General features: G+C 47.1%; 1 protein-coding gene across 1 annotated transcript; it reads left to right on the plus strand.

Moving 5' to 3' along the window:
* Window positions 1-18,066: 18,066 nt before the first annotated feature.
* On the plus strand, window positions 18,067-19,681 carry C8R40DRAFT_1070357 (uncharacterized protein; the record flags this gene model as incomplete). The annotated part of the gene is made up of 13 exons (XM_046226221.1): window positions 18,067-18,088; window positions 18,140-18,255; window positions 18,314-18,320; window positions 18,505-18,531; window positions 18,781-18,865; window positions 18,930-18,970; window positions 19,035-19,053; window positions 19,109-19,136; window positions 19,194-19,215; window positions 19,271-19,306; window positions 19,361-19,385; window positions 19,441-19,507; window positions 19,571-19,681. 13 exons carry the CDS (start codon window positions 18,067-18,069, stop codon window positions 19,679-19,681), a joined length of 606 nt encoding a protein of 201 aa, XP_046085303.1.
* Window positions 19,682-19,955: the final 274 nt, after the last annotated feature.

Consider the following 19,955-nt stretch of genomic DNA (forward strand, 5'->3'; position numbering starts at 1 on the left):
AGTACTTATTTTTTTCCATTTGAACTATCTTGGTTGAACACACGGACATCATCTTCTCGGTGTGCTTCCAAATTCCCAAGTCTATCTGATAGTTCCTCTATTCTTGTCATCCAAACAGCTAGATTGACGTTAGGATTCATCTGCTGGTCCATGACTTTATCATCTTCGTCATCTTCCATGTTTGCAAAATAGGATTCAGCACGATCCCATCCCAAGTCTTTCGCCATTTGTTCAATTTTCTTGTAACGAGGTACATTTGGATCGTCTCAAGGCATTCTAGCGTTGTCTCTTAGTTTGTAACGCTTCGAGTCACCTCCTTCAGGCATCATCCAACCTCTTTTCGTAAATTCCAGCAAGTGTGGACATTCATTCATAAAATGATCTGTCGACTTGCACAAGAAACATGCCCACTGAGTTCCATTCGAACTTCTCGGTGTCGTATTTCTTTCAAATCTATTAGATTGATTCGAGGGACCACTCGGTGGTATCGAATTAATCATTCCTTTAGCATTTTCTTTGGCCATCTGTGCCATTACTGCTGTTAACTGCGTCATAATGTCTGCTCCTTCTTTGAAGTGCGACTGTAATGACTTCACAGCTCTAATTTCTTTCATGTTTGCCTCCATGAGGTCTTTATTCAACGCAACCATCTGCTGTTGTTCCTCCGTTAATTCCCTTGGTGTCATAAAGTACGCAGCCCCTATCATTTTCCTTTTCTCACCGTCTCGACGCCTTTACTTGTACGATACATCATCCCATCACTGTCAAACCCCCATCGATTACTGATCCACCTGACCCATCTTCTCCTTCTATTGGCTTCCGCCACCTTCCTTGTTCCTAAACTGTACAGTATTACATCGTTGTTTCTCGCAGACCGGATTATGTATATATAGCCAACCCTCCACAGCCTGGTCCCTTATCTTGACCTCTCTGTCATTATCTGGGACCAGGTATGTGCTTACTTATTATTACCTATGACTACGATACTCAATATATCTCTGTCATTATCTGGGACCAGCCTGCCGCCGTTCTGCTTAGTCGCTCCGCCTTGTTGCCTTGTCCAGTTGCTCCGCCTCACCGTTCTGCTTAGTCGCTCCGCTTTCCCGCTCCGTTAGTCACTCCGCCTCTGCCGCTTCGTGACATTAGGTCAAGATCCATTACTGCACTGACAGCCTACTGATAAGGTTGTCCTTGCAGGGTCTATAGACACCACGTCTTCCCCAGTTCCGCCCGACTCTGAAACACCTGCTGCCAGTATAGACTGCTCCGCACTCCCGCACGCACTTGACCCCAGAGACCAAGCTCACGCCCATAACAACGACAATACTTGGCGCGATTGCCAGTCTCAACCTTGCCCCAACGCCCTTTCGAACTCAATCCGAGAGCCACTCACTGTGAGCAATATAACCTTCCTGCCAATTCCCCAGCCCCGATTGCCTACTCCCATCATGTCGACTCCTATCCCGCCTGCCCCAAACACCTCTGCGGAGGATCTCATGGCTCAGCTCATCAGACAAGTAGCTAACCTTGCTACAGCTATGGAGGAACGCTCATCCTCTAAGTCAAGCATGAACAAACCCGAGGTTTTCAAGGGTAAAGATGGCGCTGAAGCCCGTCGCTTCATGGCTCAGTTCCAGAATTGGGCGTCAGAACAACCAGATCTCGCCAAAAGCCAAGTAAAACTCATCAAGTCCGCCTTGGGCTTCTTCACAGAAAGTGCCGGAGATTGGGCAACTCCCCATCTGCTACATTTCAATGCGGAAAATCCCCCTTTCGGAGGAAATTGGGAGGCGTTTCTGAAGGAATTTAGCCAACGGTTTGAACCAATGGACCCAGGTATGGAAGCCCGTAGCGAGATCAAGAATCTTAGGCAAAGTAAAGGACAGACAGTTGCGGAATTCGCTCAGAAGTTCAAGGATATCGGAGATCGGACTGAAATGTCTGATATCGACTTGCGGGAACGTTTCTTCACTGCATTACTCCCAGAGATCCGACAACACCTCATCACCGTAAACATTGCCCAAGGAATTGCTCCGACTCTGAAGGAGGCAATCAAACGGGCCATATCGGTGGATGTCTACCTGCACGATCCCACCATGACTGGCCGGAACTCTGGATACCCTCCCACGCATACCGCTCATACTACCCCTGCTGACCCCCACGCTATGGACATTGATGCAACCCACACCAGTAATGGGAATACTAGGGAAGCATTCCTAGCTCGCATGCGAGGACGATGCTTCGGCTGCGGTGCCCAAGGTCATGTCAAGCAAAACTGCCCACACCGAGAAACCACCTGCCGCTACTGTGGACGTCGAGGACATCTGGAAGCAGTCTGCCAAGACAAATTCATGGGACTCGGACGAGACCGAGGCCGACGCCAGCAACCTCGACGCCAACAGATATCCGCTACGGGACCCGCGCCATTCTCCCTATTCCCAAACGAATCCGTCCAAATCGCGTCCTCGACCCCAACATCTGCTCCTGCACCCATAGCTGCTACTCCGAGCCCCCCTAACCAGGACTTTTCCAATCAGATTGGTCAAATAAGGGAATTACTTGATCGTGCTAACGCTATGTCCTCCTCGTCCTCTGGCTTTCAACAGGGTTTTTAAAGAGGGTACCCGCTTCGGCTGCACCGAGAGTACCCCGTAATCAGTTTGTTATGTTCGCTACTTCCTCGTATGACTCGCACCCATCATGTACAATATCGTCGATCCGGGAATTAAACTCTACTTCCCCACATTTCCGAATTCATGCGAGACTAAGAGGAAGGAATCACAGTATAACAACTGCAGCCATGGTAGACTGTGGAGCTACCGCCCTGTTTTTAAACCAAGACTTTGTCACCCGGAACCATGTAAGATGTGCACCCCTCCATAAACCAATCGACGTTTTTAATATCGATGGAACACCTAACCGAGCTGGACGGATAACCCATTTTGCACGTCTAGCACTCACAGTGGATAATCAAGAGCGATGGATGGACTTTCTGATCACCAACCTAGGAGGTGAAGACATCATCCTTGGACTCCCCTGGCTACGGAAGGTAAATCCGGAGATTGATTGGGAGAAAGGACGACTTTCAGTAAAGCCTCCTCGAGTAACGATAGAAGAAGTCCCAGACGAGGAGATCTTGTACTCTCATCTAGCCGCCACTCACACAGAAACCCCGATCCTCGAACTCCCGGAACTGGAACCTCCCGCAGAAAACCCCCACATTGAGGTGCCACTAGAAGCGACCCTTGAACCGAGTGAATCAGCAGCGGTGGAAGAACCACCAATACACCAAATTCGAGCCAATCATAAAACTCGCCGGGCATGGGTAAAAGCAGGAATTCTAGAGGAACAGACGGAGGAAGTCTGGTGCGCCGCAGGATTCACTTACTCCCAGCAGCTAGCAGAGGAAGCCAACCGAGACAAACCCGTTAAAACCTTCGAAGAAATGGTCCCTGAGCAGTATCATGATTTCAAGAAGGTTTTCTCAGAATCCGCCTCCGAACGATTACCTGCCCACCAACCTTGGGACCATGCGATTGATCTCGTACCTGGAGCACCGGCAACCATGCGTACCAAGATTTATCCCATGTCCCTAAATGAGCAGGAGGAGTTGGATCGTTTCCTAGAAGAAAACCTACGGAAAGGCTATATCGTCCCCTCAAAATCACCAATCTCATCACCGGTCTTCTTCGTAAAGAAGAAGGATGGGAAACTCCGTTTCATACAAGACTACCGGAAACTGAACGAGTACACTGTGAAGAACCGATACCCGCTCCCATTAGTTGCTGACATCATTAGCCGACTTCAGGGAGCCAGATACTTCACGAAGTTTGATGTCCGCTGGGGTTACAATAACATACGGATTAAGAAGGGGCATGAATGGAAAGGCGCGTTCGCAACAACCCGAGGCTTGTTTGAGCCTAAGGTCATGTTCTTTGGTCTCACAAATTCCCCCGCCACGTTCCAAGCACTTATGAATGCTATATTTGCTGATCTCATTGCAGCCGGCAAGGTGGCAGTCTACCTAGATGACATCCTTATCTTCAGTAACGATCTCGAGGAACACCGACGAATGGTACGGGAAGTATTAACTCGGTTAGAAAAGCACGACCTCTACCTACGACCCGAAAAATGCGAATTTGAACAACAACAGATTGAATACCTCGGACTCATCATCTCAGAAGGGGAGGTGAGAATGGATCCGGTAAAAGTAGCGGCTGTTCGTGACTGGCCAGTCCCTACTAACCTTCGGGAACTACGAGGGTTCTTGGGATTTGCAAACTTCTACCGACGCTTTATCCGGAATTTTGCCAAAATAGCACGGCCTCTGAACGACCTGACGAAGAAAGACACCAGCTTTACCTGGACCGACACTCGACAGAAAGCATTTGATACCCTTCGAGAAGCCTTCATCTCCGCACCGATCCTTGCTCTATGGACACCAGATAGGCCTACTCGAATCGAGGTAGACGCATCAGGCTTTGCCACGGGAGGCGCCCTTATGCAGAAGCAAGACGATGGCCAATGGCATCCGGTAGCCTTCAGATCGGCATCCATGCAGCCAGCGGAACGGAACTACGAAATCTACGATCGAGAAATGCTTGCTATCATTGAAGCACTGAAGGATTGGAGGAACTTTCTAGAAGGACTCCCTCAACCATTCGACATCATTACGGACCATTCGAACCTCGAATTCTGGCGCACTGCACAAGACCTCACCCGCCGACAAGCCCGATGGGCCCTCTATCTGTCACGGTTTGACTTTCATATGATCCACCGCCCTGGCAGAGTAAACACCCAAGCTGATGCTCTCTCCCGCATGGCAGTTCATCATGTATCGGACAGCGATGATAACCGACAACAGACAGTCCTTAAACCTGGCCACTTCGTAAAAATTGCAGCTTCGATCCTACAGAACCCCTTAGAGGATCGTATCCGGAAAGCCTCAGAACGGGAGGCACAGGTATTGGAGGGTCTCAAAACAGTCAAAGAGCACGGACTACAGCGCTTGGCCAATGGGATAGCCGAATGGGAAGAAGACAATGGGTTGGTCTACTACCGAGGTCGAGTATACGTACCAGCAAACGACGACCTACGCACTGAGGTACTCCGTCAATGCCACGACCATCCAACTGCAGGACACCCCGGACTACACGGGACACTTGACTTGGTCAGTACCCATTTCTGGTGGCCTACGTTGCGCTCTTTTGTGGAAAAATACGTTGAGGGATGCGAGGTTTGTGCCCGTAAGAAGATCCAGCGACACCCACGGGCCGTAACTCAACCATTAGATGTACCATCCGGTCTATGGGAAGAGGTAGGGGTTGACCTGATAACACAGCTACCTAACTCCCAAGGCTACGATGCTGTCTTGGTTTGCACAGACTTGTATGGAAAACAAATTCACGCCATTCCTTGCACCAGCTCCATCACAGCCGAAGGCGTTGCCGATATTTACTACCGAGAGATCTTCCGTCTCCATGGTCTTCCTCTTCATTTTAAATCCGACCGCGGACCCCAGTTTGCAGCTAAACTCATGCGATCCCTTCTCGCTAGGCTAGGAATTAAATCAGATCTAACCTCCAGATACCGTCCTCAGTCCAATGGCCAAACCGAACGAGCAAATCAGGAAGTAGAGAAATACATCCGCCTCTATGTAGGACGACGACAAGACGACTGGGCAGAGCACCTTCCCATGGCGGAGTTTGTGATTAACTCACGGACTCATTCTGCGCTAGGCATGTCCCCGTTCGAGCTAACCTACGGCTATCTTCCCCTGTTCAATATCCCAGTGGGCCAACGCAGCGGTATTCCAGCTGTGGATGACCGTATACGGATTCTCCGAGAAGCGCGACAAGATGCCGGAGCTGCCTTACACCTAGGAAAGAAACAACAGAAGGAGGGATACGAACGCGGAAAGCGGAAAGCTCATCAATTTAAAGTTGGAGACCTAGTCTGGCTCAGTGCAGAGGACATTAACCTTCAGCTTTCCAGTGAAAAGTTAGGAGATCGACAGCTTGGCCCTTATCACATTCTGGAGAAAATTGGCCCTTTAGACTACCGCCTTGACCTTCCCCTATCCCTAGATCGCCTCCATCCCGTCTTCCATGTTGATAAACTATACCCCTGGAAAGGTAACTCCATTAATGGCGAAATACCAACACCACCAGAGCCGGTATACTTAGAGGATGAAGACGAACCGGAATACAAAGTAGAGGAGATCTTAGACAGCCGGGTTCGATGGAAGAAGTTGGAATATTTGGTTAAGTGGAAAGGTTACGACGCAGGGCACAACTCTTGGGAACCCGCAGCCAACCTCAGTCGAGCACCAAAAATTGTTCGGGCCTTTCATAAAAAACACCCAACAGCGGCAAAGCCTTGACCATCGAGGGCAATGGTCATAAGGAGGGGGGTAATGTCATAAAGTACGCAGCCCCTATCATTTTCCTTTTCTCACCGTCTCGACGCCTTTACTTGTACGATACATCATCCCATCACTGTCAAACCCCCATCGATTACTGATCCACCTGACCCATCTTCTCCTTCTATTGGCTTCCGCCACCTTCCTTGTTCCTAAACTGTACAGTATTACATCGTTGTTTCTCGCAGACCGGATTATGTATATATAGCCAACCCTCCACAGCCTGGTCCCTTATCTTGACCTCTCTGTCATTATCTGGGACCAGGTATGTGCTTACTTATTATTACCTATGACTACGATACTCAATATATCTCTGTCATTATCTGGGACCAGCCTGCCGCCGTTCTGCTTAGTCGCTCCGCCTTGTTGCCTTGTCCAGTTGCTCCGCCTCACCGTTCTGCTTAGTCGCTCCGCTTTCCCGCTCCGTTAGTCACTCCGCCTCTGCCGCTTCGTGACACTTGGGATCAAACTTTCTAATTTAATTCCCAGAAGATCCTTAAATTCGTCTTCTACTTTGGGTTTCAATGCTTGAAGATAGTTCCTATCTGTCTTGGGAACATCTGCAGCAAACGGTAAATTAATGTGTCCCCTACTAAATGAATTAGGGTTATTAATTGGTGGGCTCGAAGAAGCAATGGAAAGTGTTTGATAGTAGTTATCAAATGAACTCCCAATCATATACTTCTCGGCCGCATTCATTACTTCGTCAATCTTAAAAGGGTCTTCCTTTCGTCTATCTGACATAGAAGTAACTGATACATCTTTCACAACTGTTTCTAGCACGCCTCTCCTTACTTCGGGAGTCATAGGTGCCAAGAACAATCTTACTGCATCACTGTTTGTGATCATTTTCGGTTCATCCATCAGCTTTTTCATTTCAGCATCGAAGAGGAGTCTGAAGATTCTCATCTTCTCCTGTTCACCTGCATCAATTGGATTAAATTGATGGACCAATTGTTCAAGCAATAATCTAGATCCTCTTTCGTCTCCTACCGATTGCGGAAACATATTCTTTAGATCCTTTTTAAATTGATCCCAATTCGGTTTCTTCACCGAATCAAAGACTCTTAATGCTTGTCTCGTTTTATAAGACGTCCATTCTAAAGCTAATCTCACTTTAGCCTCGTCAGATGTAATTCCTCCATGTTCAAATATGCTTTCAGTAGCTTCGAACCATGGTATCATTTGACTTGGATCAGTTATATCGAATAATGGTGCTGTCTTATACTTTCTTGGAAGTTTCGCACTGGCTTTATCAATCTCAGCCTTAGCTTCAGCTGACAACGCAGGCATTCCATAATTATTGGTACTCATTTTGACTGGTTCAATCGTATTACTTGTTTGAGAGATAGTCTGATGTAACGTATCTATCAATCTAGTTGATTCAATCGCCGTAGAAGATGTTGAAATTGACTCTGGAGCAATCAATTCAATTATATCTTCTTCAATATCAATCGGATTAATTTCTTTTCTCTTTCTTTTCGGATCGAGATTAGATTTCTTCAGATTCCTCGGCAAAGATGTAAGTCTTCCTCGAGATATAGATGATCCTGTTCCTCTAGAAACAGAACTTCCACGTGATTCTTCTGTCGGTATTTGAGAAGAGGATGGACGACTGGATTCGTTCGTAGGATTTAATAGGGATGTTCGAGCTGATGTGCCGAACGTAGATCTCCCGAATACAACTCCTGCTTTACGATATTCTTCCGGTGTCAAAACTCCTGCTTTCTCCGAATTCTTCGAAGTACGCGGTTTTCCTGATGAACTAATGTTGACAGTTCACAGAAATGGTATCACAAAGATCAACACACTTCTACCAAATAATCGAATATAATCCAAACAAACGTTCAATTTAATTTATCAAGCTAAATGTAGCTTCAAAACCACCCCTCGCGGTGGGCTCCAGATAACGAGCTTGCCTCGTTTTTGTGTGAAAGAGAAAGGAAGGAATCTAATGGGCACTCCAACCAACCAATCTAATACACAATATGCGAGTTCACTGCTATCAAATTTATTTAATAGCAAGGGGTAGCGTTGGCAAAGGTTCCGCAAAGCTTTGAGAGCTAAGCACGAAGCTTTGATCAATCAATTTGAATTGTTCTAAGGGTTCGATATATTCCTTTGATCAAGGTAGATTCAGCACGATTTGTGCTTTGGTTTGTATTGATTTGGGTATATCAAGAATTGGGGGTTTGAATCAAAGTAAATTAAAACCGAAACACACAGACCCCTACGGAGGGCTAGAACTATGTGCTGGCACAACCACACAGCGTGATTTGCCCTTAAGACCAACGACTGATCCTAAGTTCGAAGAATACCCAACAACTGGATATACTTCTCGCAGTCACAAGGAGCAGAACACGACGTTCCTATACTCACAAGTGCCGGGCCCGAATGGCTGCTAGCGAAGAGGTTTCAGTCTGGCGGGAGTGTGTCTTTCCTTTTTACGGATTAGCACTGCAACGTCGTCCCAAAATCACTTGTATTCCAGATACATCGGATCGCTATTTATACATACAGAATATAGAGTCGCATAGTACAATTAATTTAATACAATAAACGTTCGGAACCGCAAGGAAACTTCTACACTCAGTCAGATACCATTTAATTTGAATCTACATGTCCTTATTTGGTCCATATTGGTTCCAAGATTCTAGTATACCTCCAAACATAGGTAGGTACTTCAATATTCATTTAATTTAATTGTTTTTAGAGAATGACTCGAATGGTGTTCAACTGTCATTGCGGTTCAACACTTACTTCGATCGTTTGTCATTTCGTCTGGAGGCAAATCAGCTCTCCTCGATTCTAATCCTATCAATCTGATTCATCTGGATTAAACTAATTGCTTCTCTCTTTCAACAGACACCCATTGTGCCTATACTCTATCAAGGGAGTTACGCATAGTATTCATTTAATTGCATTCTTCAATGTTTTCTACGTCAGGACTCTTTGACATTCATTTGATATGTCTTCGGAGCCTCGCAGTCTTTCGATCGTTCTTCTAGTCATTTTCCTCAACCATGCAACTTGATTGGTCTATTAGACTAAATCGCAGTCCTTTAGATTAATGCATGATCTTGTTCTAGAAGGAGTATTTGGTAATTCCTGAGTTCTAGAAAGTCATTTCGAGTCAATCCTCGGTTCATGGTCACTTGAGTAAGTTCTTCCAAACTCCTGCCAGTGTAAGGTCCAATAAGAATACCCTTGGTATGTCATACGTGAATGGTCATCCTTCGGATGTAGTCCGAGTCTGGTATAATCCTGCTTGACAAACAGGTAGACTGCTATCCGTAGGTAGTATCGGGGATGGGTAAACTGACCAACTTGTGGTAGTATGGGTATATGGTCCCTTCAACTTGTTAGACTGATTCAGTATTGACTTTGACTGTCAATCTGGGTCTCAATTACAGTCCTCTTGATACAAATCTATACGTGAAAATGTCACAATTTCACAGCATAGACGTCTAGCCAAAATTTAGGCGTGTCAACGGGGAAACAACCCCAACGTCGTGCTGCTTCTGAATCTCCTCGTGACCCACCTCCTCACTTCGATTTGGACACCGGTGATCACGATGATCAAGACCCTCCTGTCGACCCCGACGATCCGGGCGCCGACAACAATCATGACGATCTGGATGACGACTCCGGCGGTTTACCGCGTGGTGAACCTGGTGACCCCAGTGGACCTGGTGGTTCTGGTGGTCCCGGCGGTCCCGGCGGTCCTGGTGGACCTGGTGGACCTCGTACTTCCATATCTCCTGACATCCCCAACGAGCAACGTGCTATGTTGGAACTCCTCTCGGGGTTCAAGGGCTCCATTGAGACCCTTGGTACCGTCCTCGCCGCTCTCGGCCGCCCCTCTGACAGCTCTGAATCCAAGAGCAAGGTCAAGGAGCCAGAGGTATTCGACGGTTCGGATCCCCGAAAACTCAAGACGTTCTTCGTCAATCTCGCCCTGGTCTTCAATGACCGTCCAAAGTACTTCACCGACCAACGGAAGGTGAACTATACCCTTTCCTATCTCAGTGGGTCAGCCAAAGAATGGTTTGTCCCTGATATTCTCGACCCGGATCTCGACTCGCTGCCGGCCTGGACATCCTCCTTCAAAGCCCTTGTAAAGGAGCTTCAGGATAATTTCGGCGTTTACGACGCCCAAGGCGAGGCCGAAGATTCTCTCGGTAATCTGAAGATGAAGGAAACCGAGAACATCCGGAAATACAACATCCGGTTCAACACCCTGGCTGCTAGTACCAACTGGGATTCTGCTGCCCTGAAATGGGCTTATGGACGAGGCCTAGCTGAATGCATCAAGGACAAAATGGCGCGTTTGCCCGAGCCGGCGACGCTCGCCGATTATCGTCAAGAAGTTCTTCGTATTGACAATCGTTATTGGAAACGCGAGGAAACTAGAAAGCGTGAGGCTGGTAAGCCTTTTGTTGCTCGGAACCCGAAGAAGGGTTCCTCGGACTTCAAGACTGGTTCTTCTAACCAGCATAACAATTCTCAGCCTTCTGGCTCTTCGGCGCCGTTCACGCCGAAGCCTAAACCCTTCTCTGGTGGTAAGCCTAACAACAATGGTAAGCCCCAGAATTCTTCGAATTCCGGCCAATCCGGCGGTCAGCGCCCCGCGTTCAACCATCTTGGTGCAGATGGGAAAGTCCTTCCCTCCGAGAAGGAAAGAAGGATGAAGAACAACCTTTGTCTCTTCTGCGGTGGTAAGCATCAGATTGCTGACTGCAATAAGCGAAAGGCCCGAGAATCAAAGGGCCGTGCTGCCGAGGTTGAAGAAACCCCCGAAGCAACCATTGAGGTTGTTGAAGAGGATTCGGAAAACTAGTCCGCAGCTCTTGTTCCCCGGTACGAAACGGGAGCTGCGTTGATCAGGTTCGTACCTCACCTGGGGAGTTATATCTCAACGCGTCCGCTCTTTCCTCTATTGAACGATCTCTTGTAATATCATTGACTACTGAATTTCCTTTATCCGATTCGGCCGCGCCGGCCGAACCCATCTCTGCTCTTCTTAAATTTCCTACTCTTGTTGATTCTGGTTCTACTGACTCTTTCATCGATACTCGTTATGTTTCACAAAATTCCATTCCTACGACCAAAATCTCTCCGGTTAATCTTCGTCTTTTTGATGGTTCATTATCTTCTAAACCCATTACCGATATGGCGAATATCGCCATTCGGTTCCCTTCCGGCAAGCTGCTTCTATTACCCTTTTATGTTACACATTTAGATTCATCCTGTAAAGCAGTATTAGGTTACAGTTTCTTATCCCGCTACAATCCGTTGATTGACTGGGCATCTCGAAACATTACGTTCCGTAACACTTCACACCTTGATTCTCCACAGACGTCTGTACCTTCTGCTATCAACCCCGTTGTTGCAAAGGTCGCTGTTCCGCTACCGGAACCTTCGCCGTCGGTTTCACCGACAATTCTGGAGACCCCTCCTGGGGACTCACCTCGCTCTCGCTCCCGCTCTCGGACTCCACGGGCCAAGCCCCTTTCGTCCAAATTCCCCTTTGAACCCATCTATTCTTATCCTACGGTCTCTCAATTCGCTGCTCAACTGGAAACTCCCGAGGTCGACATTGCACTTGTCAGTGCTGCAGTCTTTAACAGGGCTTGCAAGGACGCTGGTATGGAACCCATTCTACTTCGTGCTATCCACTCAGAGGTCGCGGCCCGCGCCGCCGATCGCTCTTCCACCACTCCATCCTTCTATCCCAGAAGAGTACGCAGAGTTTGCAGATGTCTTCGACGAGATTGCTGCAGATTCACTTCCTGAACACAGACCTTACGACCTGAAGATTGACTTGGAAGAGGGCGCTTCACCGCCTCTCGGCCATATTTACCCTTTGTCTGAAAAGGAGCTAGTCGCCCTTAAAGACTTTATTGATAAACAGCTGGCTACTGGTGCCATCACCCCATCATCCTCTCCTCACGGCGCTCCGGTCCTTTTTGTCCCGAAGAAAGACGGCAAACTTCGCCTTTGCGTCGATTTCCGTGGACTCAATCGTATCACCAAAAAGGATCGTTACCCACTCCCACTCATTTCAGATCTTCTCGACGCTCCGAAAAGAGCTAAAATATACACCAAATTGGATCTCGCTCACGCTTATCATCTGGTCAGAATCGCTGAAGGTGATGAATGGAAAACCACCTTTCGGACCCGCTACGGCTCCTACGAATGGAAGGTTATGCCGTTCGGCCTTACGAACGCCCCTGCGGCTTTCCAGCGGTTTGTTAATGACATCTTCTCTGACATGCTCGATGTTTGTGTCATCGTCTATCTTGACGATATTCTAATCTACTCTGATACGCCAGAAGAACACCGAGAACACGTTAAGGAAGTTCTTCGGCGGTTACGGAAACATCGGCTTTACGCCAACCCCGACAAGTGCGAATTCAATATGGATACTGTTGAGTATTTGGGTTATATTCTTTCTCCCGACGGATTGACTATGTCCAAGGAGAAAGTACAGACAGTTCTAGAGTGGCCGGTCCCGAGGAAGGTTAAGGACATTCAGTCCTTCTTGGGTTTTGCAAATTTCTATCGTCGTTTTATCTATAATTATAGCGATATCGTTGTGCCGATGACTCGGCTTACCCGAAAAGGCGCTTCCTGGATCTGGGACAGCAGCTGTCAAGAGGCCTTCGAAAATCTCAAGACTGCTTTCACTTCTGCGCCGATACTGGCCCATTGGGAGCCGGATCGCCCACTTATCGTGGAAACCGACGCTTCCGATTATGCCATTGCGGCTATTCTTTCCATCCAATATGCTGACGGTGAAATTCATCCTCTAGCCTTCCTTTCAAGAACGCTTCATGCGGCGGAACTCAACTACGATACCCACGACAAAGAGCTACTGGCCATCTTTGAGGCCTTTAAAGCTTGGCGTCACTATCTGGAAGGCTCGGGTGATCCGGTGGACGTCGTCACCGATCACAAGAATCTTGAGTATTTCTCTACTACCAAGGTTCTTACACGCCGACAGGTCCGATGGTCAGAATTTTTACACCAATTTAATATGGTCATTCGCTTCCGGCCGGGGAAACTCGGCGAGAAACCCAACTCGATAACTAGACGCTGGGACGTCTACCCTAAAGAGGGGGATATCGGCTACGCCCAAGTGAACCCTCATAACTTTCGTCCTATCTTTACTAACGAACAACTCACTGCGTCTCTTCGAGCTACCTTCTTGGAAGGTCTGGCTTTACGAGCCTCGATTATCATGGATATCGAAGCCCTACACCAAGCAATCATCCTCGCCCTTCCCGCCGATCCGAGCTCCGTTGTTGGTTTGGAACTTGCAAAAGATCCTTCCAAGGAATGTTGGAGCTTAGGTAGTGACAAGCTACTACGCCTTGACGACCGTATTTATGTTCCTAATCACGGCGACCTTCGCCTTCAAGTCCTTCGCTATTTCCATGATCACCCACTTTCCGGCCATTTCGGCCAGAACCGCACTCTCGAAGCTGTACGTCGTCAATACACCTGGCCCAAGGTCAGAGACTTTGTTCGTGACTACGTTACCTCTTGCACTATCTGTGGTCGCAATAAGCCTCGTCGTCACCGGCCTTACGGCTTGTTGAAACCTCTGCCGGTTCCGGTCCGACCATGGGATTCCATCTCCATGGACTTCATTGAGCAACTGCCAATGTCGAATGGTTACACCGCTATCCTAGTCATTGTGGATCGATCTTCCAAACAAGCTATATTTATTCCAACTCACGACACCATTACTTCCGAACAACTAGCTGAGCTTTTTGTTATTCACGTCTTCTCTAAGCATGGTGTTCCTAATCATGTTACTTCCGATCGTGGTTCCGAATTTGTTTCAGCGTTCTTCCGGGCTCTCGGTAAAGCGCTCTCCATGGAACTTCACTATACCTCTGGATACCATCCGGAAGCCGATGGGCAAACTGAGCGTGTCAATCAGACTCTCGAACAGTACATCAGGATCTATTGTTCCTACCAACAAGATGACTGGTCGCCTTTACTTCCGATCGCCGAGTTCGCCTATAACAACACTCCCAATGCTTCCACTGGTATTACTCCATTCTTCGCTAACAAAGGATACCACCCAAACATCACCGTTCGGCCCGAGGTCGACATGAAGTCTGATCTAGCCAGAGACTTCGTCGTCAATCTCAATGAACTCCACGTCTTCCTTCGAGAGGAAATCCTTCTAGCTCAATCTCGTTACAAGGAACAAGCTGACAGGAAAAGAATCTCGCACCCGGAGTTCCCGATCGGCTCCGAAGTTTTTGTTCTTGCTAAGCACATTCGTTCTACTCGTCCTACTGAAAAATTCTCAGAAAAATATCTTGGTCCTTTCAAGGTCATCAGTCGACCTGGTACTTTGTCTTACGAGCTCAAGCTCCCAGACTACCTTCGCCGAATTCATCCGGTTTTCCACGTCTCACAGCTGGAGCCGGTTACGCCGAATCCATTCCCAAATCGTACTCAATCTCCTCCACCTCCAATTGAAGTTGATGGTGAAGAGGAGTACAACGTTGCCGAAATCCTCGACTCCAAGCTGGACAGAAGGTACAAACGTTGTCCTCTACGTTATTACATTCGGTGGGCCGGTTATGAAGGTACCGACGATGAATTCTCCTGGGTAGCTGCTGATGAATTACATGCTGATGAACTGGTACCCGCATTCCACGCTCGATACCCTTTGAAACCTGGACCTTGATCACACAAAAACATTTTATTCCTTTCCCCCGCTTCCGCCGTGCTCCGCCGAAGTTTACTTCGTGTGTTTAGAGGGTAAACACGATGATAGTAAATTGAGTGTTTACCTCTCTCTCTTATTTGCTTATTATAGTTCCTTTAATCACAGTTTTCATTTAGCTTCCATTTACACTTACACTACTTATACTAAACTAATTTACTTCTTACGCCGCTTCGCGGCCCGTTCGCTTCTCAATCTCAAAAAATTGCGTCGATATTTTTTTATATACAAGTCCAAGAAACAAAACGATACAACGAGGGCAGGGTTACAAGAAGATTACAAGAAGAGGGCCGAAGGGCCGATGTCCGATGTCCGTAGATACTCTACTCCGCCCTTTCCTTCCCCTTCTCCGACTGCGCCTTAGCCGGCGCCGGTTCCTCCTCCACCATCTCTTCTTCATCTCCTTCCCCATCTTCCTCCATTCCCATTTCCTCCACCTCTTTCTCTCTCTCGCGATCTTCTTCTTCATCGCTGTCCATTACCCTTCTCCGCTTCTTCGGCAATTCCGACGGTCCGGCCTGCGGCATTTCCGGGGGTGTTCTCCTCCTCCTCGCGGCATCTGTTACTAGCCAATCCAGCTTCCGGTTCATGTGTCGATGGTAGGTGTTGGCTTTCACCTGCCCATCCCGAAGTTGTCGGTTGTCCGCTAGTAGTTGAGCCACCTGGCTCTCCAAGACAGCCAGGCGCTCGCCGGTCGGGTTGGAACCACCCTCTCGCTTCACAGTCGACGGCCGTCCGGAGTACGAACACCGTACTTTCGCATCGTGGCAGGGTTTACAAATGATGGAACTTCTCTTGCCAGCCTGCATCTGGCAAGAGATCTTCTTGGTCCTGCACCGTTCGCAGGGTTCCTTCTCGTCGTCGTCGTCGTCGCCGTCGTCCGGGTCTTCGTCTACGGGCTAGCAGGAGCAGGTCAGACAATTACCTGGTTGTAGAAAAAGAAGTACGCACCTGGGCCTTGGCCTTGCCTTTTCCCTTGCTCTTCTTCGAAATTTCCACCACGGGCCTCCGCGGCGAAACCGACACCTCACTTGGGGAGGTCCCCCTCTGACTTCGAGCTGTCGCCGCCGCGGCCAACAGCCTCCTCCTCCTGTTGTTGCGCCCGTCGGGCTCGCTCCCGCGCCTCCTTCGCAGCTTTCTCTTGAGCCGCTGCTGCTCTTGCGGCCTTTTCTTCCGCGGCCTTCTTCGCCGCCTCCGCCGCTTTCCGCGCCCTCACTCTCTCCACGCGTGCCTGCGCCCTCCGGATAATCTCATCCTCATCCTCATCCTCCAGATCCTCCTCCTCGTGGGCGGTAAGGTCAATGGGCGGGGGCGGGACAGGGCGCGACCTCGAAGGACCGGCGGTCGAAGGGTTGGTAGTAATGGTGGTGGTGCGACTAGTGGACATGGTTGACTTAGAAGTTTTTTGGGAACTTGGGTCTTATCGGCGAAACTCTGGACTCTTTATACGGCAAAACTGCGCACGGACCAGCGAAAATTTTTCTTCGAATTGTACTGGGTGTACGGTGAACCGCGCCAATTCCCGGTACTAACGGCTTTCAAAATTTTCCTGCTGACTGATGGGTCAAATTCCCGATGCTGACGGCCTTTAAAAAATTTTCTTTGGTGACTAACCAACTCCCGGTATTGATGGCTTTCGAGGGCTCAAGCCTAAGAGGGGGATACTGTCAAGTCCATGCCGCGGGCCTCCATTCCGCCGCTCGGTACTCCGAAGATCTGCTCTTTATTGTAATCTCTCTCCTATTGTTCTTTCTCGCTACACATATCCTTTCATTCTAGTCTCTCATTATTGTCTTTTACTCTTTCGTTCTAGTCTCTCCTTATTGTCTTTTACTCTACCCTGCAGGTACTACTCGTATAGCTCCTAGTAGTTAGTCTAGCGCTCCGCACCGATGCGCCGTTCCGTAGATATAAATACTGCCTGTACGCTACTGTAGTTCCTCAGTTTAATTATCGACTTAGATTCCCTCTTACACTCTGTGCTCTCTAAGTCTTTAGGCTCAACGCCTTGAAGTACTCTCTACGCTACCTTAGGACTAGACGTCCTCTGGCTCGCTCCTCGTTACCGGCGATACCGCCGCTCCGACTTGGCTGCTTCTCAGTTCCTCCCTTCTCACTCTCGATCTCCGGGGACTAACGGCGTAACGGCGGTGTTGTTAATAACTTCACTACTGTCCCACTCGTCTTCCGCACTTAGACACCTTGTGGCTTTGGCACGGTTACACGGTGTACATGATCTTAACAGATTGTTACTAACTGCTCATGTAGTTGGCAAACCTATTGAAGCAAACCTCGCGCTCGGCATCATCTCCGCAGGCCAGAAATATGAACACTGGCTCTTGGCTATAGGCAATGATCAAGCTGGGAGTGAACTGCTGTCTGCAGTAGTCAAATTTGACAAACACGGCAACACACTGCCTGTGGAATACTTGATTGCTCGTAAGTCAAACCGTCAAAAGTTTGCAGATTACAACCCTGCGCCGGAAGTGGTCCAACTTGGCAAGGCGAGCTTCAAAGATGAAAAGGAGAAAGAAAATGTTGTCAAAGATATCCTTGCCATAGAGATCGACGTGCCTAGCAATCAAAAGGGGGGAAACTGTATGGATTTTATCAAGTCAAAAATCAATCTTTGAATCCGCTAGCTTTGCAACAAGCATAATACTGATCACCCTTACTCACTCCTAAAATATATATCTAATATCTGAACATCAATCTTTGAATCTTTTAATCTTTTGATTTATTTGTTTCATGATGAGTTATAACCCTGAGTAACTACGGTGTCAATACTAGTATCATATTTTCAAGAGTCATCAAGTAGGCCTCATGTATAAAGGACATCGAAATTCTCTCAACTATCTGGGCTCACTAATTCCCTCACACATTTGTGTCTGATATGGAGATGGATTCAACTTTGGGTGAGTGAATCATCTGTGTTCTTAAATTCTATTCAGCTATAACGTATGTAGGCTTCCTTGAAATTGGTGTCTTGGTTTCTGGCATCTTGTTTGGGATATTTACAATGCAGGTGTACATCTATCACAAAAATTTTTCAAAGGATCCGGGCTGGACTAAATATGGCTTGGTGGGTCACTTAAAATTATGGATAATTATTTCTGTTCTAATTTTTTATTTTTGCACAGGCATGTGGTATGTAATTGTATTGATTCATTAATGCAACCTCATCACATGAAGCTGGTTGTGTGCCCACATAGGCTGTTAGAGCTGGCTCATACCATCTGTGAATTTGAAGCACTTTACTATTTCAGTGTATCCCATTATGGGGATCCCACAGCATTTCTTATTTATCCCACTCCCTTTGTTGCTGTGACAGTTTTTGATGCATTGATTGCAACACTTGGTGAGCATTATTTTATACAGCCACTGAGTTGTAACACTTTTAACCCTCTCTAACTAACAGCTCAAGGATATTTTACATACCGAATCACCAAATTGACGGGTCCCCCTTATGTTGTTCCCATCCTCTGTTGCATTCTCATGGTTTGCCATTCCGTGAATGACATTGGATTGACAGTGGAATGCTCAGTCACTGCAACAAAAAGCCTTGAATTGTACCTTCATCAATTTAAATGGATGATAATCACTTCAGTTGTGATTCGGGTTGCAACAGACATTGTTATCTCTACAGCTCTTGTATACTATCTGCACAAAAGTCGGAGCAATGCCCTTCATAGGTCAGAGGAAATTATCTTATTACCCATAAATATTGGCCACTCAATTAATTACTCAACCCACAAGTTCAATGGTCATTGTTGACAAATTGATGCAATGGGCTATTGGTGAGGCTCTTCCTTGTTTCATTTACATCTATTGACTACTAAATTCTGCTCAAATCATCTTCAGAAACAGGAATTGTGACTAGGTATGCAACATTTCTTCCAAATTAGATTTGGAAATTGATTATCACAATAAAAAAGCATGGTCAACATTCTTCTAATGATATGTGTAAGCGTTGGATTTTGATTTTCTCAAAATTCAGCTGTAATCTCAAATATTAATTAGCTCTTGATAAATGTGAACAACTGTAAGTTGTTTTTCATTATCATAGACTCTATGGCTTGCCTGAACTCTGAAAATAGACCTATGGGTTGCATTTTATGTCATTCTCCCCAAAGGTAAACTACTTCACAAATCATATCCCAGTATAAATGAATTAAAATTCTCCATAGTCTTTTCCAATGCAATGTTGGCAAAGTACATTCATCAGAATAATGTCTCATGTTGCAGATCTAATGAGCATTGCATTTAGCTTAAATTCAAGGATGAAGTTCCGCAACATGCAGACAATTGTGGTTGGTGAGATGGTAACAGTTCCCGTGAGTGCTGTCCACTATTTCTTCTGGTCTATACAGTGAATTCTACATTTGCTGGGATTTAAGTCCTCCGGCACAAGCACACAAGGAACCTCAGAATTACAAACAAATTTATCCAAGATTGCTACTATCCATGGTGAATCAATGACTGAGGAAGGCCATCAGTTTGCCGTATAAGCATTGAGTCAATCAATGATTAATACTCATGATCATTTTTCATTGTGGTCGCACTTTCCGTTCTTACGGTGGATAATATTAACCACTTTCATATTCTTTCCATCTCCACCTCAATTTTCTTTATTTATGAACATTTATACCCTACATCAAACATAAAGCAGAATGTTTGTTCTCATTCCTCTTCAACTGGTTATGTGTTCAACACACATTTTTAGTTTCTATTATTTATGTACCCGCAAGTCTTTCCTCCACCTTCCTCTACCATTACATACCC

Source organism: Lentinula edodes, assembly GCF_021015755.1.
Source record: "Lentinula edodes strain Le(Bin) 0899 ss11 chromosome Unknown C8R40scaffold_22, whole genome shotgun sequence".
Lineage (NCBI taxonomy): Eukaryota > Fungi > Basidiomycota > Agaricomycetes > Agaricales > Omphalotaceae > Lentinula > Lentinula edodes.